Below are 24773 nucleotides of genomic sequence, written 5' to 3' on the forward strand. Positions count from 1 at the left end.
GATTTCGACTAGTCGAAAGAAACAGCTTTCGACTAGTCGATTGTTAAAAAAATAGTGTGTGTGGTGGCAAGCAGGTGAGGAGTACAAAGAAAATTGTGTGTCTTGCCTACAGTCAAGCATGGTGGGAGTGTCATGGGCTGTGCCTGCATGAGGGCTGCCAGCACTGGGGAGTTACAGTTCATTGAGGGAACCATGACTGCCAACATGTACTGTGACATACTGAAGCAGAGCATGATCCCCTGCCTTCGGAGACTGGGCCGCAGGGCAGTATTCCAACATAACGACCTCAAACACACCTACAAGACGACCACTTCCTTGCTAAAGATGCTAAGGTTAAAGGTGATGGACTGGCCAAGCATGTCTCCAGACCCAAACCCTATTGAGCATCTGTGGGGCATCCTTAAACGGAAGGTGGGGGAGCTCAAGGTCTCTAACATCCACCAGCTCTGTGATGTCATCATGGAAAAGTGGAAGAGGACTCCAGTGGCAACCTGTGAAGCTCTGGTGAACTCCATGCCCAAGAGGGTTAAGGCAGTGCTGGAAAATAATGGTGGCCACACACAATATTGACACTTTGGGCTCAATATGGACATTTCCACTTGTACTCACTTTTGTTGCCAATGGTTTAGACATTAATAGCGGTGTGTTGTTATTTTGAGGGGACAGCAAATTTACACTGTTATACAGCCTGTACACTCACTACTTTACATTGTAGCAAAGCAAAGTGTAATTTCTTCAGTGTTGTCACATGAAAATGTATAATAAAATATTTACAAAAATGTGAGGGTGTACACACTTTTGTGAGATACTGTACCTCCATAAGCAAAAATGCTTCTACCAAAAGTTGTTACTGTCAGCAGCATGCGCACATATCCTGTACGGACCTATGCACCAGTATTCAAACACAATGCTCAGAGAGTTAGCTGTGGTGTATATTGCTTTTGTAGACATAACTTGTGTAATACAAGCTACTGCTGACTCTTTGAGACGGTGTGGTGTTTGGATACTGATGTCTACTTTTATAGGATGTTAATCTAGTGCAAGACCACGCAAAAGTCTTGATATTGCAATGTATTTTATGTACTAAATCTTTAAAAAGACAGTTATTATGCAGCTAAAATGAATGCAGAATTAAAATAATTAATTGGAATAGTATTGTACGCATAGATCTTTTACTATTTTTAGTGAACGTTTTTTTAAATTAAACCCACATTGTCTTTCTCACCTTATCAGATATGACGGGCATCTAGTTTTGTGATGGACTTGCATGAGAAATTCATTTCAAAGTTCCCAATGGGATTAATTACCTCAGTGAAGCTGCTCTGAATTCTGATTTGTACTTTGATATAAGATGTTCGTTTCACCTTCTAAGAACCCTGGTGTTGCTACACAGTCCGTTTTACCATCTTTTAACGTTAAAGAAATATTCTTGCAATCAATCCCTCTAGACATTGTGCCAACAAATACTTTTACGCCAATCAAAGACTTGGAGAAATTGTGCACCAAAGAGGCACTATCATCAAGACCTGCTATTCAAAATACTCTTGTTGAAAAGCAAATCCCACTTGGTACTAAAACAACAGAACTCCAGTCCACGTTGATTCAAGATGGCCCCACACCACCTGAATTTCCTAATCTTAGTGCTATAAAGACTGGTCTTGAGCATCGAGAAAATGAGCATTTTAGCGTTGATACATTAGCGTTTCAAAAAAAAGACTATTGTCCTCATAATGATTTTGACATCTTGGAATCTCCTGCAAAAATCTTTCAAAGGATGAAGAATTTGGCTGCTCAAGATAAGTTACATCAAACACCCCAGAAAAATAAACAAATATCGGAAAATGTAAATTGGAAGCGAGATGTGTTGCGATCATCTATCTCACCAGTGAAAAATAAAAGAATATCGGAAATTATGAATTGCAAGCGAGATGTGTTGCTAACACCCATCTCAAATCCACTTCTCTATGGTGGTCAAAGACACGCAAAACATATTTTTAAAGAAAAACCAAAGCAAGTGCAGCAAAGCTCCAGTAACACATTTTTAGGTAAGTTGAGGATCAATATATGTGTTTGCTACAGATTTATTTTATCTTTTCTGTGTTTTCAACTTAAAGTGAAGGTAAACTTTGATAAATGAAAGCCTGTTTTTTAAAAAAACTATTAAAAACAGGGGCACTTTCATTCATCAAAGTTTAAAAAGCGTCGTTTTGATTAAAAACTTACCTTTTTTTTTCTTTTCAAAGCCAGAGCAGCTTCCCCCTCCTGGAAATCTTCTCTTCACACGTCAGCAATGACTAATCCGGCTTCCTCCATTTACAGCATGGCCTCAGGCAATGACTACCCTGGGGGGAAAGCCGTGATTGGAGGAAGCCGGATTAGTCATTGCTGACGTGTGAAGAGAGGATTTCCAGGAGGAGGAAGCTGCTCTGCCTGTGAAAAGAAAAAAAGGTAAGTTTTTCATCAAAACGGCTGCTTTGTAAACTTTGATGAATGAAAGTGCCCCTGTTTTTAATAGTATTTTTAAAAAACGGGCTTTCCTTACTCAGTTTACCTTCACTTTAAAGAAACATAAACCCACAATTATGTTTGTCACTTGGAATCCTTTGTTTGAAAGCATGTATTTAAAGGGATATTCCAGCCAAAATTAGAATCCACATGGAGGCATTTCAGTTTTGAATAGAAGCATTTTTAGCAAAAATGCTTCTAATAAAACTTATAGCTGTTTCAAATCTGTATTTAAGTATGCGCCGTGTGCCAGCCTTTTAAACACAGCACTTGCTCAGTTTGTTAATTGTTCACATGATACAAGCCCCACTGTCTCTGAGCAACTGTAGCATTTAAAATGCTTGTTCACTGAGAATATCTAGCTATGCTTTACAGGCACATGCAGAGGAACATGTTAATATCTAAACAGTGATAACTTTTACTAGAATAATTTTTGTCAATACATGTATATTGCAAATATGTTTATATTTAAAGATAAAGCAAAAAGTCCACAGCACCATGTAAATCCTTAAAGGGACACTGAAAACAAAAAAATTTCTTTTGTGATTCAGATAGAGCATGCAATTTTAAGCAACTTTCTAATTTACTCCTATTATCAAATTTTCTTTGTTCTCTTGCTATCTTTATTTTAAAAAGAAGGCATCCAAGCTATTTTTTGTTTCTGAACACTAGACATAGCTTGTTTATTGGTGGGTGAATTTATCCACCAATCAGCAAGGACAACCCATGTTGTTCACCAAAAATGGGCCGGCACCTAAACTTACATTCTTGCATTTCAAATTTCAAATAAAGATACCAAGAGAATGTTGAACATTTGATAATAGGAGTACATTAGAAAGTTGCTTAAAATTGCATGCTCTATCTGAATCACACAATAAAAAAATTGAGTTCAGTGTCTCTTTAATGTGAAAAAGATTTATTAAAGCATACAGACAGGTATGCTGCACCGTTTCGGGATCACAGTCCCTTAATCATGCATGTGTCTGGAGCATTAGCATAGTTCTCCAGACAAGTATATGCTACATATTCAACAAAGTAGATATACATCTTATAATAGAAGTAAATTGAAAACGTTTACATTCTATGCTATGTCTTTTAAAGGGACACTCAAGTCAAATTTAAACTTTCATGATTTAAATAAAGTAGCAATTTTAAAAAAAAATTTCCAATTTACTTCCATTAAGAATATGTGCAGTTTTTACGCTTTTTCAGTCACCAGCTCCTACTGAGCATGTGCCAGAATTCATAGAATATACATATATGCATTTGTGATTGGCTGATGGCTATCACATGGTACATATATGCATTTGTGATTGGCTGACGGCTGTCACATAATACAGGAGTGGAAATCGGCATAACTTTTACATTTGTCAGAAAAAAAATCTACAACTCATTTAAACTTCAGACTAAGTGCTATTGCATGGGGTCTTTTTATTGTGCATTTGTTGATTATGCAAATGTACTGCATTTACTGGTCCTTTAAACAACTTTCCATTTTACTTATATTATTTTCTTTGTGCTTTTGATATCCTTTGTTAAAAAGCATAATACTGTAAGTTAAAGGACCAGTAAATACAGTAGAAATGCATGATTTAAAGAGTGCAATAGCATTTAGTCTGAACTTCAAAAAATAAGTAGTAGATTTTTTTTTTTCTAACAAATTTCAAAGTTATGTCTGCTTCCACTCCCCCTGTACCATGTGACAGACATCAGCCAATTACAAATGCATACACATATATTCTGTGAATTCTTGCACATGCTCAGTAGGAGCTGGTGGCTCAAAAAGTGTAAATCTAAAAAGACTGCACATTTTGTTATTGGAAGTAAATTGGAAAGTTGTTCAAAATGACATGCTCTATCTGAATAATCAGTTTTATTTGACCTGAGTGTCCCTTTAAGGAGCAGCAATGCACTACTGGGGATTGGCTGCTAATTGGTGGCTGATCATAGATGGCTTTTGTCACTGGCTCATTTGATGTGTTCAGCTAGCTCTCAGTAGTGCATTGCTGATCCTTCAATAGATGATACCAAAAGAATGAAGCAAATTAAAATGAAACTCAAGTTGAGTATATCGCTATATAAGGTTATAGCAATCTATTAAAAATAACCTCACTTTCATTCATCATTTTTCTACTATTATTTTCATCAGTTTTTTTACACTGAAAGCCACCAGACTTTTTCGCCATTCTTCCGCCCGCATAATAACATTTTTTTTCCTTTCGTCGTGATAAATAACCAATATCCTAATCTCATTGGTCCCCCATTGGGCATCTAACCCCGTTCTTTTTACGCCCCCATTTTGCAATGCACATGCGACTATCCTCGAACCTCATCCATGATCCGATGCGCATTCATGATAGCCGCATGCGCCTTTAAAATTTCAAAGGAAATCCCTTATACAGGGAGTGCAGAATTATTAGGCAAGTTGTATTTTTGAGGATTAATTTTATTATTAAACAACAACCATGTTCTCAATGAACCCAAAAAACTCATTAATATCAAAGCTGAATAGTTTTGGAAGTAGTTTTTAGTTTGTTTTTAGTTATCGCTATTTTAGGGGGATATCTGTGCTTGCAGGTGACTATTACTGTGCATAATTATTAGGCAACTTAACAAAAAACAAATATATACCCATTTCAATTATTTATTTTTACCAGTGAAACCAATATAACATCTCAACATTCACAAATATACATTTCTGACATTCAAAAACAAAACAAAAACAAATCAGTGACCAATATAGCCACCTTTCTTTGCAAGGACACTCAAAAGCCTGCCATCCATGGATTCTGTCAGTGTTTTGATCTGTTCACCATCAACATTGCATGCAGCAGCAACCACAGCCTCCCAGACACTGTTCAGAGAGGTGTACTGTTTTCCCTCCTTGTAAATCTCACATTTGATGATGGTAAAGGGAAAATATAAACAGCGCTTTACCTATATATAAATATAGGATAGCTAGGGATGTTTATCAATGGGTCAATAAATTCAATGAAATAGATGTGAATACATATGAGTAAAATATCTTAATATTTAATTTCTCAAAACGATACATACATATGCATACTATTAGTATATATAAAAACAATCAAAATAAAATCAGAATAAAAACATTTATAGATGGATCGTTCGTAGGAAGAAAAAATTGTAAATAACTTCCTAGGTAGACACACAGAGGAGAGGACGTCTCCACCTCCTCAGACAAAAAAAATTCCCAAAGAGCAATGTGTTATACTTGGAAATAGTAGCGTTCCACCTTTATCTAATTGCAAGTCACTTCTTTGCAGTATACTTTACAATGTTGCAAAAAAACCTTCAGAGGGCAGTGTGCTATGCTTAAGATTAATGGCACTCCACCTTTACTAAGTTGCAAGTCTCTTATTTTGTTACAGTGTGCTTTGCAATGTTGCAATGTGTATTGCTCGCTCCTTGGTGTTTTTGCCCACTTTGTTTCTTAATATAGCTTAGCATTCAGGGAGGTCAAATTTTGTTTCACAAAAAATTTCTGCATTCATATGCGTAAGAGTGGTTCATGTGCTTGAAAGAAAGTTATTAGTTGTTTTACACAGTCTCTGGTGGCTAGCAAGTAAATGTGTAGCTCCAAGAAACACTTTGATCGTGGTTCCGTGTACAAAATAGTTGCCTTTAAATTATATACACTCTCAATGCTGTAAAGTTCAGTGCAGGATAGGTAATTACAGGCAGGTATACTTTACCGGTCACCCTTTGTTTGCGATCTCTGACGTGGATGTTTTTGGCGTCCTTTTGGCCCTGTGTCGACCTGTCGGATAACGCTCTCACCTCTGACCTTGATATAGTGATGTCAGCACAAATTGTAAATAACTTCCTAGGTAGACACACAGAGGAGAGGACGTCTCCACCTCCTCAGACAAAAAAAATTCCCAAAGAGCAATGTGTTATACTTGGAAATAGTAGCGTTCCACCTTTATCTAATTGCAAGTCACTTCTTTGCAGTATACTTTACAAGTATTGATAAAGCCTACACTACTGTGAAACGCGTAGACGTATCCTCGAAGGAGCTACTGAAAGAAAGAACCCGGATCAGCTACCAGCCGAGCAGGCTACACTTTATCTGACACTCTGCGCAGAGTTCTGAGACACAGAATCCGGATGATTACCACTGGCATCTAAAGAAAGAGGCATACAAGCAGGTTACCGGCACACCTACAGCGAAGTGGACACCTGGAGAGACCGTAGTGGCAATACCCGTTGCGGATGAAAATTGCTGACATCACTATATCAAGGTCAGAGGGGTCCCACTCGCTCCCCTTAGCGCCCGCTTTCCGCCCTCTTCCCCGCCTCCTCCAGTGATGGGCCACCTCCCTCTAAGCCCTCCCATGCCACCAACGATCGGCACTATCGCTGGGCCACAGAGGCATCGCTGCAATACCCTGAGAGCGAATGGAAGTGATCACGATCACTTCCAGCACTCAGTTTAACTGAGGACGTACTATGTACGTCCTTGGTCCTTAACTGTTATTTTTTTGAGGACATACATAGCACGTCCTTGGTCGTTAAAGGGGTACAAAAGTGAAAAATTAAATGTGCATGGGTGCATTTCAATTTAAAATAGAAGCGTTTTTGCAGTATACATCCACTAGAAAAAATGCTTCTAATAAAAGTTATTACTGTTTTTCTCTGAAATATGCACATATCCTGTGAGGGCTGTGCACCAGTATTCAAACACTATGCCTGCTCAGACAGTCAGCAGTGGCTTATATGATACAAATTACGTATCCAGAAGCAATACACATCACCGCAAGATCTCTGAGCAAGCATGGTGCTTGAATACTGCTGCACAGGCCCTCGCAGGATATGTTCGTATGCCACAGAAAAACAGTAATAACTTTTGTTAGAGGCATTTTTGCTAATGGAAATATATTGAAAAATGCTTATTTCAAATTTAAAACAACCCTGCACATTTCATTTTTTACCTTTCTGTCCCTTTAAGCCTGGCAATAACCTTGCCAAAGTATTCTCTTATATATATGAAGTTTTTTTTTTTCTTAAGTTTTAGTGCAACTGTAAAAAAGTCCTGAATAGCAAGATTTTAGGTGGTGGCGGCGGCAGATTTTAGTGGTTGATGTAGGTTGGCTCTTATGCCTTGGTAAGGATTTGGTATAAGGCAGCTGGAAACCCTGTGTTGTTAACAACTTCATGCTTACACTCTCCCTGTTGTCAAAGCTTGGGAAGTAGTCTGTGTGGTAAGCTGGTGGCAGAGGAGGATATTTAGCCCTTGGCTTGATAAACCCAGGTGCCAGGGAGCTACTGGTGCCTTAAATTTAGATTCTGGTTTTGGGGGGGGGGGGGCAATTTGAAAGCTAGAAATAAATGTAGTTGATAATGATTACTCTTTTTAAATATGCCACCCCAAGGCAGAACATGCTGTGATTTGAGATGTCATCGCAGAAAATGCAGCATGTCTGCAGAAAGAATGGGACACATGCAGTAACTGTTTGCTGTTTTGCAGCGCTGCTCCATATCAAGCTGTTCTCTTCAAACAGTGCTAAACTTTGGCTGCACTCCGACCCGACTCCTAACCTTTCCTTGTCTACAAAGCTGTGACTCCTGAATATAAGACATTTTTGTGAACAATGCACCTTTTTTATTGCTACATTTTTACCTTATGTTTATGATGTTTAGACCAAGAGCGAAGGAAACACGTTTATTCAAGAGACATTTTAAAAACTTTTTTTTTTCTTCTCTACAGCTGTATGATATTTTCAGCTGCTGCAATATATTATAAAACTTTACGAAATTGCTATATTCTTCAATCAATCAACACATTGCAATTGAAATGATGCTTCAGTTTAACTGACTAACATAAATTGAATTTCATTTAAAAATGACCTGCAGGGGGGGGGCGGAGCTAATGCTTAAGCTGATCGGACGCACATTACTTAAGCTCTGAGAATTCTATATGATTAACAGCTGATTGCCATTACTATATAATGAGACCCTAATGCAGACCCATAACCCAAAGATGATTGGGATGGCCCCTCTGGACCTTGGAAACTTCTGCATTGTTGTTTAAAGGGCCATAATACCCAAATGTTTAAACACTTTAAAGTGCTGCAGCATAGCTGTAAAAAGCTGACTAGAAAATATCACCTGAACATCTATCTCTATGTAAAAAAGAAAGATATTTACCTCAAAAGTTCCTCAGTAGCCACATCCCATTGTAAAGGATTTCTAAGCAGCATTTTAGTGTGTCTGTCCTGGGACAGCTGAAAGGATGAGCCTCGTGAACTCTCATATTATTTCACCAATCAGGTAAAGGAAGCTTACTATGAAATCTCATGAGAGTTAAGTCAAATCTCATGAGATCACAGTAAGAGTTCATGACCTCAGCACTGCTGATGCTGATTGTTTGCTGTTCGTTTCTTCATTTTTTATTTTATTTTTACCTGCAGCTGGGAGCAGCTGAGTATAACTTTTTACACAGAACTTGCTGAGCTGAGCTGAGGAAATTGTGAGTTAAAATATCTTCCTTTTCTCTTGCAAGGTGTATCCAGTCCACGGATTCATCCATTACTTGTGGGATATTCTCTTTCCCTACAGGAAGTGGCAAAGAGAGCACACAGCAGAGCTGTCCATATAGCTCCCCCTCTAGCTCCACCCCCCAGTCTCTTTGCCGGCTCTAAGCACTAGGGTCTCTCTATGGGAGGGTAAAGTGAATGTGGTCTCTAGCAGCGCCTTGGTCCTTAAATCTGGCTTATGTTTTCCCACCGTTTCCTCTTCTCCCTCGTCTGGTCGCCAGAATCAAGCAGGAGAAGGCTTTGGTGATTCTGATAGCGCCTGCGTGGCCACGCAGGACTTGGTATGCAGACCTAGTGGACATGTCATCTGTCCCACCATGGACACTGCCAATGAGGCAGGATGTTCTAATACAGGGTCCATTCAAGCATCCAAATCTAGTTTCTCTACGTCTGACTGCTTGGAGAATGAACGCTTAATTCTATCAAAGCGTGGTTTCTCTGAGTCAGTTATAGATACTCTGATTCAGGCTAGAAAGCCTGTCACCAGGAAAATATCTTTGTTGGTGTGAATCCAAGGGTTACTCATGGAGTAAGATTAGGATTCCCAGGATATTGTCTTTTCTCCAAGAAGGATTGGAGAAAGGATTGTCAGCTAGTTCCTTAAAGGGACAGATATCTGCTCTGTCTATCCTTTTACACAAGCGTCTGGCAGAGGTACCAGACGTTCAAGCGTTTGCTCAGGCTTTAGTCAGAATCAAGCCTGTCTATAAACCTGTGGCTCCGCCATGGAGTCTAAATCTAGTTCTTCAAGGGGTTCCGTTTGAACCTTTACATTCCATAGATATTAAGTTATTATCTTGGAAAGTTTTGTTTTTGGTAGCTATATCTTCTGCTCGAAGAGTTTCAGAATTATCTGCCTTACAGTGTGATTCACCTTACCTGGTGTTCCACGCAGATAAGGTAGTTTTGCGTACCAAACCTGGTTTTCTTCCTAAAGTTGTTTCTAACAAGAATTTTAACCAGGAAATAGTTGTTCCTTCTCTGTGTCCTAATCCTTCTTCGAAGAAGGAACGTCTGTTACACAATCTTGATGTGGTTAGTGCTTTAAAATTCTATTTACAAGCAACTAAGGATTTCAGACAAACATCCTCCTTGTTTGTTATCTATTCTGGTAAGAGGAGAGGTCAGAAAGCGACTGCTACCTCTCTTTCCTTTTGGCTGAAAAGCATCATCCGTTTGGCCTATGAGACTGCTGGCCAGCAGCCTCCTGAAACAATTACTGCTCATTCTACTAGAGCAGTGGCTTCCACATAGGCTTTTAAAAACGAGGCTTCTGTTGAACAGATTTGTAAGGCAGCGACTTGGTCTTCACTGCATACTTTTTCCAAATTTTACAAATTTGATACTTTTGCTTCTTTGGAGGCTATTTTTGGGAGAAAGGTTTTGCAAGAAGTGGTGCCTTCCGTTTAAGGTACCTGTCTTCTTCCCTCCCTTCATCCGTGTCCTAAAGCTTTGGTATTGGTATCCCACAAGTAATGGATGAATCCGTGGACTGGATACACCTTGCAAGAGAAAACAAAATTTATGCTTACCTGATAAATTACTTTCTCTTGCGGTGTATCCAGTCCACGGCCTGCCCTGGCATTTAAGTCGGGTAAAAATTTTTTTTCGTTTAAACTACAGTCACCACTGCACCCTATGGTTTCTCCTTTTTCTTCCTAACCTTTGGTCGAATGACTGGGGGGTGGAGCTAGAGGAGGAGCTATATGGACAGCTCTGCTGTGTGCTCTCTTTGCCACTTCCTGTAGGGAATGAGAATATCCCACAAGTAATGGATGAATCTGTGGACTGGATACACCGCAAGAGAAAGTAATTTATCAGGTAAACATAAATTCTGTTTTTTACATAGAGATGCTCAGGTGACATTTTCCTGTCAGCTTTTCATCACGCACTTGCGGCCTGCCTTTTATTCCGGAACAACATATTGCACTAAAGACTTGCCTAGGCCTTTCACTTCATACGATCTCCCCCCGCGAGCATGGAGAGGATACCCCTGAATGCAGTCATTCGTCTACTAGACGAACACTTTGAACGAATACAAGATTGCTGGGCAAAAGAATGGAGTAAGTTGCCCATGTGTAGTATGCGGGGAAGGAGTGGAGTGCAGACAGAGGAGCAGGCGATGAACAGAGAAACTGCTACAGAGGTACATGCAAAGTTGGGAGATAAATGCCCAAGACAATGTTGCACAGAGCAAGAGACTGGCAAAGGAGGTTGATAGCGCTGCAAATTGGAGGCCAAGCAGAACTAACAACCTGCTGGAAGTGAGGATCGCATCGGGAGCACTCTTAGATCAGATGGAGTCACGACAAGACATTAAGTCTATTCAACTTGATCTGCAACTAATGCCTGAGATGTTCAGGTCTATTAAGGTCAGACGACAATGGGAGATTCTTTCCCTGGTAATGGAGGGTCAGATTCTCTGGCTTTCTTCCAAGGTTCCCGGTAGACTTTACACGTTTGGTCATATAAACATTGCAACCTGGCGAGAGGAGATTGCTGCTCCTCATGTGAACGTGAAGCAGATGAGAGTGAAGGCACCTGTAATAGCATGTGAAGGACAGTGTAAGTTTACTTCTTGCAAGTAATTAAGGACAATACACAGACTACCAGCAATATGTAAGAGAGGAGTGGGCTAATTCATCAACACCCTTCTAGATGGTTACTAACTACAAGTAGTGAAGAACCCGCTAACTTTTATGATGTTTCACTTTGCAGTTCAGGCTAAGGATTTTCAGTTTGAATTCTGTTCCTGTTATAGCGTAAGTTTCTAGTGCTATATCTATATATATATATATATATATATATATATATATATATATATATATATATATATATATATAGCTCGCCCATAGTTGAACATATGATCTGTAATTCCTACTGTTATTCTTAGTGTTGAAAGAAGGACAAGTGTAAGCTTTCTTGGGAATATGTCAATCGTGATACTTGAATGGGAAAATGGATGCTTGTCTATTTTATGCAATTTTCTAGTTTCAAATGTCTTAGGTAATGTTCTAGTGTGTTCAATAGTGATTGCAGACTATAGATTAGCAGATAATCTGCCTTTTCTAGTTCCATAGATCTCTTCCACATTACAGAATCGAGACTTCAATTAATTTTGTTTCTTAAAGGATGTAATTACCATTTTCCACCACCGGAGGGGAGTCAAGGCTTAACAACACTGCACACAGCATATTTCAGGGCACGTTTGGCTTTAGTTTAGGTCGTTATACTAATTGGGCTCTCTCCATGATTCCCAGCTCTACCCCTATCGAGTTGCCCTCTGCAGACACACTATATATCTTGATATATGGGAGATACAACAGGGAGAAAAGTTTGGGTTTATTCAGGAGAATGGTATGTTCCTTTGTTTTGCATATCAGTTGGAATGTCAGTGATCACACATCTAAACTATAAATCTACTGAGGTGTTATACATAATAATAGGCTGATTCTAAGCAACTCACAGCTTTATTACAGTACAGTTTAATGTGTTAAAGGTATGCCTGTCATTTCACAATTTAAGTGAATATATACATAAGCCATATGAGAGTACCTAACAACTCCTTTCCCTGAGTTAACCTGTACACATATACTAATTTCCTCTTCTGTTTCTCCTTATTACCTTACTGGGTAATACTAGGTGGGCTGCTTATAATAGGAATTATTACTTATCTATATTACAAATTGGCTTTGTTACCACTTTGTCTATATTCACCTAATTTATACCACTCAACTAACTTATATTTTACTGTTTACAGAAGTACTAGGATATGTGTTCTTATACACTTGTTACTATAATCCATTGTTCCACTGTTATCTAAGTGTGCATGGTCAATACATACTATCTAGCTTCAGGGTCTCTTGCATATAGGGGTATTAACATTAATTTGAGCAACTACTTCTCCTTTTATATTTTCTATGACTCCAGCTGGAAGTAGTATCGCCATGTTGTCAGCGGCTGAGATGACATGGCTATCAATCTAAAAAAAAAATATTAAACGGATATGTTTACTATACTCCAGGGAGTCAAGATGATATCCCCCTTTAACCCTATATATGCACTATTCATCTCGCTCAAACTGTTACATGCTATTGCATATTTAGATGGCTGTACCCCACAGCCAATTTGCCTTTTATGATAGATTCATTTTTTATATGACCCCATGGTCCCTGTGCATATATTCACTCCATTCTAGTATGCACTTTATTCATATCTTAGCTCTGCACCCTTCATTACGCTTATATAGATAAGATGGTGACACTAATGCTTTGCTTGGCAATACTTCCTATATCCCCAATTTGTCTCTTTACATTTCTATAAAACGTCCTATATGCCATCATTAGCTCCTCCCCCCACCATCAGCTTACTAGGAATACAATGCCCTCCTCTATACTATGCATGACTACAACCCTTATTGAAAGAGAAAAGATAGGGAAAGTATCTCCCCTCACCCTTTCCCACTCTGTATATCAGGGTGGGTCATACCCAATATCCCTTTTCCGTCTGTGTCCAGTGGAGACAACAATCCCCGAGGGGAGATACAACCCACACCCCTTAGACATATTGGTTTATTATAGAGTAACAAATTAATACATAGTTCTCAGTTATCATTGGAATACTGTGCCTTATAATATTATTGTCAGATCCGCCCCCGACACCCCCCCCCATACCCTCTTCCCTCTTCCCCCAGACATCACCAATATTCCTACTGAGCATTTATATTTTATAATTTCCCTCCCTCCCCCCCCCCCATATACTCCATTGGGCTCACGTTGTGAGCATAGGAAAATTCATCCTATAGCAATCTCATCTTTTATTACATATAATATTGTTATATATATTGTTGTTCTTTTATATAATTTCACATGACATATTGAATACAAAAAAGAAAAAATGGGATTTACCATTTGAGATCCAAAAGTGGTCTCATATTGTTCATGACCGCCCTCTGTACCAACATGTTTCCATTAGAACTAGGAGGTCCAAGAGTGGCCTCAGCTACTAATTGGAGGGCATCTAGTTTGAGAGGCAAGCTATATGTCCATTAACACTGTTGCATATGGGCATATACATGTATTTTGTCAATTATGTTTTGATTATTCAAGTCATTTAACTGGAAATTATTTCTTTGTACAGACTCTCTGGCTCTGTAATGTTTGCTTGCTTTATTTTGAATCCCAATAAAAATATTTACAAAAAAAAATAAAAATGACCTGCAGAAAAGTTTTCACTAAAAAAAAATGTAATTGTAGAAAGTGAACAAAAGTTCTGTCTCTCTGGGTATTTCACTATCCTATATAAAGTTATTGTACCATCCACAATCATATGCTGAAAACCTGTTATTGTGAATTTCAGAGCAGCAAGGCACTACTAAAAGATAGCTGAAAACATCTGGTGAGCTAAGTGGCATTCATCTATCACCAGCTTACTCCCTGTAGTGCACTGCTGCCTCTGAGCCTACCTAGGTATGCTTTTCAACGAATGATACAAAGAGAATTCAGTAAATGTAATAATTGTGTCTTAAAATGTATGCTCTGACTTGAGATCATGAGAGTTTAATTTTGTCTTCCAGGTCACTATAAACATTCTAAAAACTTGTTTTTGTTGGGGGGGTTCCATGAAAGGTTTTTTGCTAAAACTGATAGGATGTGCTTTCTTTTGCATGACTAGCCTTGAATAGATCTTTCACATCGACTTACCCTACCAGAATGATGACAGCTTGGGGGGTTTTCAGCACACCTTTTTATACATGTAGCAAAGTCCTTTTAACTACATTAAAATAGTTTGTATCTTAGTAATTTTGTGTTTTCGTGATCCTTGTACAAACTTGTTTCCTATTACACCTGATATCTTTTCCTTTTGCAAAGGGATGGAGCCGGGAAATGCACCACTTTCCAGAAATATACATAATTTGCCAAGAGACCTAATTGCAACAGCATCACCAGCTAAAATGTTTTTGCTAATGAAAGAGAAGGCTATGGAGAGACAGAAGATGAATTCTGCTCAAGGGAACCATATTTCGGAACGGGGTAGGTGTTTTGTTTTTTTACTAAAACATCATTTGTAGAAAAGTAATTCTCTCTCTCTCTCTCTCTCTCTCTCTCTCTCTCTCTCTCTTTATCTCTTTTTCTTTCATGTAATTAGCAAGAGTCCATGAGCTAGTGACGTATGGGATATACATTCCTACCAGGAGGGGCAAAGTTTCCCAAACCTCAAAATGCCTACAAATACACCCCTCACCACACCCACAATTCAGTTTTACAAACTTTGCCTCCTATGGAGGTGGTGAAGTAAGTTTGTGCTAGATTCTACGTTGATATGCGCTCCGCAGCAAGTTGGAGCCCGGTTTTCCTCTCAGCGTGCAGTGAATGTCAGAGGGATGTGAGGAGAGTATTGCCTATTTGAATGCAGTGATCTCCTTCTACGGGGTCTATTTCATAGGTTCTCTGTTATCGGTCGTAGAGATTCATCTCTTACCTCCCTTTTCAGATCGACGATATACTCTTATTTATATACCATTACCTCTGCTGATTTTCGTTTCAGTACTGGTTTGGCTTTCTACAAACATGTAGATGAGTGTCCTGGGGTAAGTAAATCTTATTTTCTGTGACACTCTAAGCTATGGTTGGACACTTTATTTATAAAGTTCTAAATATATGTATTCAAACATTTATTTGCCTTGACTCAGGATGTTCAACATTCCTTATTTTCAGACAGTCAGTTTCATATTTGGGATAATGCATTTGAATCAATCATTTTTTTCTTACCTTAAAAATTTTTCCCTGTGGGCTGTTAGGCTCGCGGGGGCTGAAAATGCTTCATTTTATTGTGTCATTCTTGGCGCGGACTTTTTTGGCGCAAAAAATCTTTTCTGTTTCCGGCGTCATACGTGTCGCCGGAAGTTGCGTCATTTTTTTGACGTCCTTTTGCGCCAAAAATGTCGGCGTTCCGGATGTGGCGTCATTTCTGGCGCCAAAAAGCATTTAGGCGCCAAATTTTTTGGGCGCTAAAAAAATATGGGCGTCGCTTTTTGTCTCCACATTATTTCAGTCTCATTTTTTCTTTGCTTCTGGTTACTAGAAGCTTGTTTATTGGCATTTTCTCTTGTTAAGTGTATCCAGTCCACGGATCATCCATTACTTATGGGATATATTCTCCTTCCCAACAGGAAGCTGCAAGAGTCCACCCACAGCAAAGCTGCTATATAGCTCCTCCCCTAACTGCCATTACCAGTCATTCTCTTGCAAGTCTCAACATAGATAGGTCGTGAGAGTCTGTGGTTTTTTATACTTAGTTTATTTCTTCAATCAAAAGTTTGTTATTTTTAAATGCTGTTTATCTCAGGCAGTATTTGGAAGAAGAATCTGCCTGCGTTTTTTCTATGATCTTAGCAGACGTAACTAAGATCCAGTTGCTGTTCTCACACATTCTGAGGAGTAAGGTACTTCAGAGGGGGAATGGCGTGCAGGTTTTCCTGCAAATAAGGTATGTGCAGTAAAATATTTTTCTAAGGAATGGAATTGACTAAGAAAATACTGCTGATACCGAAGTAATGTAAGTACAGCCTTTAAATGCAGTGAAAGCGACTGGTACCAGGCTGATTGATAGAGATATATGCTAAGGTATGTGCAGTAATATATTTTTCTAAGGAATGGAATTGACTAAGAAAATACTGCTGATACCGAAGTAATGTAAGTAAAGCCTTAAATGCAGTGATAGCGACTGGATCAGGCTTATTAATAGACATACATACTCTTATAAGAATGTGTTTTAAAACGTTTGCTGGCATGTTTAATCGTTTTTTAACATATGTTTGGTGATAAAACTTATTGGGGCCTAATTTTTCCACATGGCTGGCTTAAATTTTGCATAGAAACAGTTATAGGGAAGGTAATCCACAGCTCAGCTGTGGCAGTTTTGTTGTGTCTGTTTAAAAAAATGTCGTTTTTTTTTTTTTTAATCTGTTTTTTGCATTAAGGGGTTAATCATCCATTTGCAAGTGGGTGCAATGCTCTGTTAACTTATTACATGTACTGTAAAAATTTCGTTTGATTTACTGCCTTTTTTCACTGTTTTTCAAATTTTGACAAAATTTGTTTCTCTTAAAGGCACAGTAACGTTTGTTATATTTGCTTGTTAACTTGATTTAAAGTGTTTTCCAAGCTTACTAGTCTCTTTATTAGGTCTAACATGTCTAACATAGAGGAGGCTCTGTGTTTATTATGTTTAAAGCCATGGTGGAACCCCATTTTAGAATGTGTACCAGATGTACTGATTTCATGTTAAACAATAAAGATCATTTTTTGTATTTAAAAACATTATCACCAGAGGATTCTGTCGAGGGGGAAGTTATGCCGACTAACTCTCCCCACGTGTCAGACCCTTTGACTCCCGCTCCAGGGACTCACGCTCAAATGGCGCCAAGTATATCAATGGCCCATAGCGTTTATTTTACAAGACATGGCAAAGGTTGTGTATAATACACTGGCAGCAGTATTAGTCAGACTACCTGAAATTAAAGGAAAGCAAAACAGCTCTGGGGGTAGATACAGAGCATACAGACGCTTTAAGAACCATGTCTGATACTACCTCACAATATGCTTAGTCTGTGGGTGATATTTGTGACTCAGGGAAGATGATTTAACCTGATTCTGATATTTCTACATTTAAAATTTATGCTTGAGAACCTCCACTTGTTGCTCAGGGAGGCTTTAGCTGCTCTGAATGAATGTGTACAATCGCAGTGCCAGAGAAATTGTGTAGACTGGATAAATAATATGCAGTGCCGGTGTGTACTTATGTTTTTCCAATACCTAAAGAGGTTTACTAAAATTTTTCATAAGGAATGGGATAGACCAGGTGTGCCGTTCTCTTCCCCTCCTATTTTTTAGAAGAATGTTTTCTAATAGTTGCCACCACACGGGACTTATGGCAGACAGTTCCTAAGGTGGAGAGAAGAGTTTCTACTCTAGCTAAGCGTACCACTACCTCTGGCGAGGACTGTTGTGCTTTTTTAGATCCAATGGATAAAAAATGTTTATTCAACAGGGTTTTATCCTGCAGCCCCTTGCACGCATTGCTCCTGTCACTGCTGCTGCGGCGTTCTGGTTTGAGTCTCTTGATGAGGCTTTACAGGCGCCATTGGATGAATATATTTGACAAGCTTAGAGCACTTAAGCTAGCCAATTCCTTTGTTTTCTGATGCCTTTGTTCCTTTGACTAGACTAACGGCTAAGAATTTTGTTTTTTACTATACTGGCGCGCAGAGCGCTATGGCTTATATCATGGTCAGCTGTCGTGACTTTAATAAATAAGCTACTTAACTTCCCTTCAAGGGGCAGACCCTATTCAGGCCTAGTTTGAAGGAGATTATTACTTATATCACTGGAGGAAAAGATCATGCCCTTCCTCAGGACAGGTCCAAATCAAGGGACAAAAAAGGCCTAATTTTCGTGCCTTTCGAAAATTCAAGGCAGGTGTGGCATCAACTTCCTCTAAGGCAAAATAAGAGGGAACTTTTGCTCAGTCCAAGGTGGTCTGGAGACAACCGGACCTGGAACAAAGATAAGCAGGTCAAGGAGCCTGCTGCTGCCTCTAAAACAGCATGAGGAACGGACCCCTATCTGGTAACGGATCCTATAGGGGGCAGACTTCATTCTTCGCCCAGGCGTGGGCAAGAGATGCCCAGGCTCCCTGGGCATTGGAAATTATACCCCAGAGATATCTTCTGGATTTCAAAGCTTTCCCCCCCAAAAAAGGGGAGTTTTTGCCTTTCACATTTATCTGCAAACCAGATAAAGAAAGAGACATTCTTGCATTGTGTATGTGACCCATTCAGTTCCAATAGAGGAACAGGGACACAGTTTTCCTCAAATCGGTTTGTGGTTCCCAAGGAAAGGAAACCTTCAGACCTATTTTGGATCTAAAAGATCTTAAACAAATTCTTTAGAATTCTATCATTTAAGATGGAAACTATTCGTACCATCTTAACTATGATCCAGGAGAGTCAATAGAGGACTACAATGGATTTGACGGATGCTTATCCTCACATTACGATGCATAAAGATCACCATCGGTTTTTCAGGTTTGCCTTTCTAGACAGGCATTACCAGTTTGTAGCTCTTTCCTTTGGGTTAACTACAGCCCCTAGAATCTTTATGGAGGTTCTGGGGTCACTTTGGCGGTCCTTAGGCCGCGGGGCATAGAAGTGGCCCCTTATTTAGACGACATCCTGATACAGGCGTCAAACATCCAAGTTGCCAAGTCTCATACGGACGTAGTTCTGGCATTTCTGAGATCGCATGGGTGGAAAGTGAACAAGGAAAGAGTTCTCTATCCCCAATATCAAGGGTTTCCCTCCTAGGGATTCTGATAGATTTTGTAGAAATTAAAATTTCTCCAACATAGGTGTGTCCGGTCCACGGCGTCATCCTTACTTGTGGGATATTCTCTTCCCCAACAGGAAATGGCAAAGAGCCCAGCAAAGCTGGTCACATGATCCCTCCTAGGCTCCGCCTTCCCCAGTCATTCTCTTTGCCGTTGTACAGGCAACATCTCCACGGAGATGGCTTAGAGTTTTTTTTTGTGTTTAACTGTAGTTTTTATTCTTCAATCAAGAGTTTGTTATTTTAAAATAGTGCTGGTATGTACTATTTAATCTGAAACAGAAAAGAGATGAAGATTTCTGTTTGTAAGAGGAAAATGATTTTAGCAACCGTTACTAAAATCTATGGCTGTTTCCACACAGGACTGTTGAGAGGAATTAACTTCAGTTGGGGGAAACAGTGAGCAGACTTTTGCTGCTTGAGGTATGACACATTTCTAACAAGACTTGGTAATGCTGGAAGCTGTCATTTTCCCTATGGGATCCGGTAAGCCATTTTTATTAAATAAGAATAAAGGGCTTCACAAGGGCTTTAAAGACTGGTAGACATTTTTCTGGGCTAAAACGATTGATATATAAGCATTTTTAATACTTCATAGTTTTGAGGAGTTATTTTATTCTTGGGAATTATGTAAAATAACCGGCAGGCACTGTATTGGACACCTTTTTCACTGGGGGCCTTCTCTAATCATAGGCAGAGCCTCATTTTCGCGCCTCTATTGTGCAGTTGTTTTTGGGAAGCAAGACATGCAGATGCATGTGTGAGGAGCTCAGATACATAGAAAAAGCTTACTGAAGGCGTCATTTGGTATCGTATTCCCCTTTGGGCTTGGTTGGGTCTCAGCAAAGCAGATACCAGGGACTGTATAGGGGTTAAATATAAAAACGGCTCCGGTTCCGTTATTTTAAGAGTTAAAGCTTTCAAATTTGGTGTGCAATACTTTTAAGGCTTTAAGACACTGTGGTGAAATTTTGGTGAATTTTGAACAATTCCTTCATACTTTTTCACATTTTCAGTAATAAAGTGTGTTCAGTTTAAAATTTAAAGTGACAGTAACGGTTTTATTTTAAAACGTTTTTTGTACTTTGTTATCAAGTTTATGCCTGTTTAACATGTCTGAACTATCAGATAGACTATGTTCTGTATGTGGGGAAGCCAAGGTTCCTTCTCATTTAAATAGATGTGATTTATGTGACACAAAATTTAGAGAAAATGATGCCCAAGATGATTCCTCAAGTGAGGGGAGTAAGCATGGTACTGCATCATCCCCTCCTTCGTCTACACCAGTCTTGCCCACACAGGAGGCCCCTAGTACATCTAGTGCGCCAATACTCCTTACTATGCAACAATTAACGGCTGTAATGGATAATTCTATCAAAAACATTTTAGCCAAAATGCCCACTTATCAGCGAAAGCGCGACTGCTCTGTTTTAGAAAATACTGAAGAGCATGAGGACGCTGATGATATTGGTTCTGAAGTGCCCCTACACCAGTCTGAGGGGGCCAGGGAGGTTTTGTCTGAGGGAGAAATTTCAGATTCAGGGAAAATTTCTCAACAAGCTGAACCTGATGTGATTACATTCAAATTTAAATTGGAACATCTCCGCGCTCTGCTTAAGGAGGTGTTATCTACTCTGGATGATTGTGAGAATTTGGTCATTCCAGAGAAATTATGTAAGATGGACAAGTTCCTAGAGGTCCCGGGGCCCCCCGAAGCTTTTCCTATACCCAAGCGGGTGGCGGACATTGTAAACAAAGAATGGGAAAGGCCCGGCATACCTTTTGTCCCTCCCCCTATATTTAAGAAATTGTTTCCTATGGTCGACCCCAGAAAGGACTTATGGCAGACAGTCCCCAAGGTCGAGGGGGCGGTTTCTACTCTAAACAAACGCACTACTATCCCTATAGAAGATAGTTGTGCTTTCAAAGATCCTATGGATAAAAAATTAGAGGGTTTGCTTAAAAAGATGTTTGTTCAGCAAGGTTACCTTCTACAACCAATTTCATGCATGGTTCCTGTCACTACAGCAGCGTGTTTCTGGTTCGATGAACTAGAAAAGTCGCTCAATAAAGATTCTTCTTATGAGGAGATTATGGACAGAATTCATGCTCTCAAATTGGCTAACTCTTTTACTTTAGACGCCACTTTGCAATTGGCTAGATTAGCGGCGAAAAATTCAGGGTTTGCTATTGTGGCGCGCAGAGCGCTTTGGCTAAAATCTTGGTCAGCGGATGCGTCTTCCAAGAACAAATTGCTTAAAATACCTTTCAAGGGGAAAACGCTGTTTGGCCCTGACTTGAAAGAGATTATTTCTGATATCACTGGGGGTAAGGGCCACGCCCTTCCTCAGGATAGGTCTTTCAAGGCTAAAAATAAACCAAATTTTCGTCCCTTTCGCAGAAACGGACCAGCCCCAAGTGCTACATCCTCTAAGCAAGAGGGTAATACTTCTCAAACCAAGCCAGCCTGGAGGCCAATGCAAGGCTGGAACAAAGGTAAGCAGGCCAAGAAACCTGCCACTGCTACCAAGACAGCATGAGATGTTGGCCCCCGATCCGGGACCGGATCTGGTGGGGGGCAGACTTTCTCTCTTCGCTCAGGCTTGGGCAGGAGATGTTCTGGATCCTTGGGCGCTAGAAATAGTCTCCCAAGGTTATCTTCTGGAATTCAAGGAGCTACCCCCAAGGGGGAGGTTCCACAGGTCTCAATTGTCTTCAGACCACATAAAAAGACAGGCATTCTTACATTGTGTAGAAGACCTGTTAAAAATGGGAGTGATTCATCCTGTTCCATTAGGAGAACAAGGGATGGGATTCTACTCCAATCTGTTCATAGTTCCCAAAAAAGAGGGAACATTCAGACCAATCTTAGATCTCAAGATCCTAAACAAGTTTCGCAAGGTTTCATCGTTCAAAATGGAAACCATTCGGACAATTCTTCCTTCCATCCAGGAAGGTCAATTCATGACCACTGTGGATTTAAAGGATGCGTATCTACATATTCCTATCCACAAGGAACATCATCGGTTCCTAAGGTTCGCCTTTCTGGACAAGCATTACCAGTTTGTGGCACTTCCATTCGGATTAGCCACTGCTCCAAGAATTTTCACAAAGGTACTAGGGTCCCTTCTAGCGGTGCTACGACCAAGGGGCATTGCAGTAGTACCTTACTTGGACGACATACTGATTCAAGCGTCGTCCCTACCACAAGCAAAGGCTCATACGGACATTGTCCTGGCCTTTCTCAGATCTCACGGGTGGAAAGTGAACGTAGAAAAAAGTTCTCTATCTCCGTCAACAAGAGTTCCCTTCTTGGGAACGATAATAGACTCCTTAGAAATGAGGATTTTTCTGACAGAGGCCAGAAAATCAAAACTTCTAAGCTCTTGTCAAGTACTTCATTCTGTTCCTCTTCCTTCCATAGCGCAGTGCATGGAAGTAATAGGTTTGATGGTCGCGGCAATGGATATAGTTCCTTTTGCGCGAATTCATCTGAGACCATTACAACTGTGCATGCTCAGTCAGTGGAATGGGGATTATACAGACTTGTCTCCGACGATACAAGTAGATCAGAGGACCAGAGATTCACTCCGTTGGTGGCTGACCCTGGACAACCTGTCACAGGGGATGAGCTTCCGCAGACCAGAGTGGGTCATTGTCACGACCGACGCCAGTATGGTGGGCTGGGGCGCGGTCTGGGAACCCCTGAAAGCTCAGGGTCTTTGGTCTCGGGAAGAATCTCTTCTCCCGATAAATATTCTGGAACTGAGAGCGATATTCAATGCTCTCAAGGCTTGGCCTCAGCTAGCAAAGGCCAAATTCATACGGTTTCAATCAGACAACATGACGACTGTTGCGTATATCAACCATCAGGGGGGAACAAGGAGTTCCCTGGCGATGGAAGAAGTGACCAAAATCATTCAATGGGTGGAGACTCACTCCTGCCACTTGTCTGCAATCCACATCCCAGGAGTGGAAAACTGGGAAGCGGATTTTCTGAGTCGTCAGACTTTTCATCCGGGGGAGTGGGAACTCCATCCGGAAATCTTTGCCCAAATTACTCAGTTGTGGGGCATTCCAGACATGGATCTGATGGCCTCTCGTCAGAACTTCAAGGTTCCTTGCTACGGGTCCAGATCCAGGGATCCCAAGGCGACTCTAGTAGATGCACTAGTAGCACCTTGGACCTTCAACCTAGCTTATGTATTCCCACCGTTTCCTCTCATCCCCAGGCTGGTAGCCAGGATCAATCAGGAGAGGGCATCGGTGATCTTGATAGCTCCTGCGTGGCCACGCAGGACTTGGTATGCAGACCTGGTGAATATGTCATCGGCTCCACCATGGAAGCTACCTTTGAGACAGGACCTTCTTGTTCAAGGTCCGTTCGAACATCCGAATCTGGCATCACTCCAACTGACTGCTTGGAGATTGAACGCTTGATTTTATCAAAGCGAGGGTTCTCAGATTCTGTCATTGATACTCTTGTTCAGGCCAGAAAGCCTGTAACTAGAAAAATCTACCATAAAATATGGAAAAAATATATCTGTTGGTGTGAATCTAAAGGATTCCCATGGAAGAAGATAAAAATTCCTTAGATTCTATCCTTTCTTCAAGAAGGTTTGGAGAAAGGATTATCTGCAAGTTCTTTGAAGGGACAGATTTCGGCTTTATCTGTTTTACTTCACAAAAAGCTGGCGGCTGTGCCAGATGTTCAAGCTTTCTTTCATGTAATTAACAAGAGTCCATGAGCTAGTGACGTATGGGATATACATTCCTACCAGGAGGGGCAAAGTTTCCCAAACCTTAAAATGCCTATAAATACACCCCTCACCACACCCACAAATCAGTTTTACAAACTTTGCCTCCAAGGGAGGTGGTGAAGTAAGTTTGTGCTAGATTCTACGTTGATATGCGCTCCGCAGCAAGTTGGAGCCCGGTTTTCCTCTCAGCGTGCAGTGAATGTCAGAGGGATGTGAGGAGAGTATTGCCTATTGAATGCAGTGATCTCCTTCTACGGGGTCTATTTCATAAGGTTCTCTGTTATCGGTCGTAGAGATTCATCTCTTACCTCCCTTTTCAGATCGACGATATACTCTTATATTTACCATTTCCTCTACTGATTCTCGTTTCAGTACTGGTTTGGCTTTCTACAAACATGTAGATTAGTGTCCTGGGGTAAGTAAGTCTTATTTTCTGTGACACTCTAAGCTATGGTTGGGCACTTTATTTATAAAGTTCTAAATATATGTATTCAAACATTTATTTGCCTTGACTCAGAATGTTCAACTTTCCTTATTTCCAGACAGTCAGTTTCATATTT

The 24773-nt window shown here is 40.1% G+C and overlaps 1 protein-coding gene across 1 annotated transcript in view; it reads left to right on the plus strand.

Moving 5' to 3' along the window:
• The window catches only part of MIS18BP1 (MIS18 binding protein 1), a 399326-nt gene that overhangs the window by 4978 nt on the left and 369575 nt on the right, over nt 1-24773 (plus strand). Inside the window, exons 2-3 of the mRNA XM_053697673.1 lie at nt 1234-2045; nt 14936-15097. Coding sequence (XP_053553648.1) covers nt 1352-2045; nt 14936-15097 — 856 coding nt within the window. The 5' untranslated portion in view covers nt 1234-1351. The remainder of the gene's footprint in view (nt 1-1233; nt 2046-14935; nt 15098-24773) is intronic.

This window comes from Bombina bombina, chromosome 1, assembly GCF_027579735.1.
Source record: "Bombina bombina isolate aBomBom1 chromosome 1, aBomBom1.pri, whole genome shotgun sequence".
Taxonomy (NCBI): domain Eukaryota; kingdom Metazoa; phylum Chordata; class Amphibia; order Anura; family Bombinatoridae; genus Bombina; species Bombina bombina.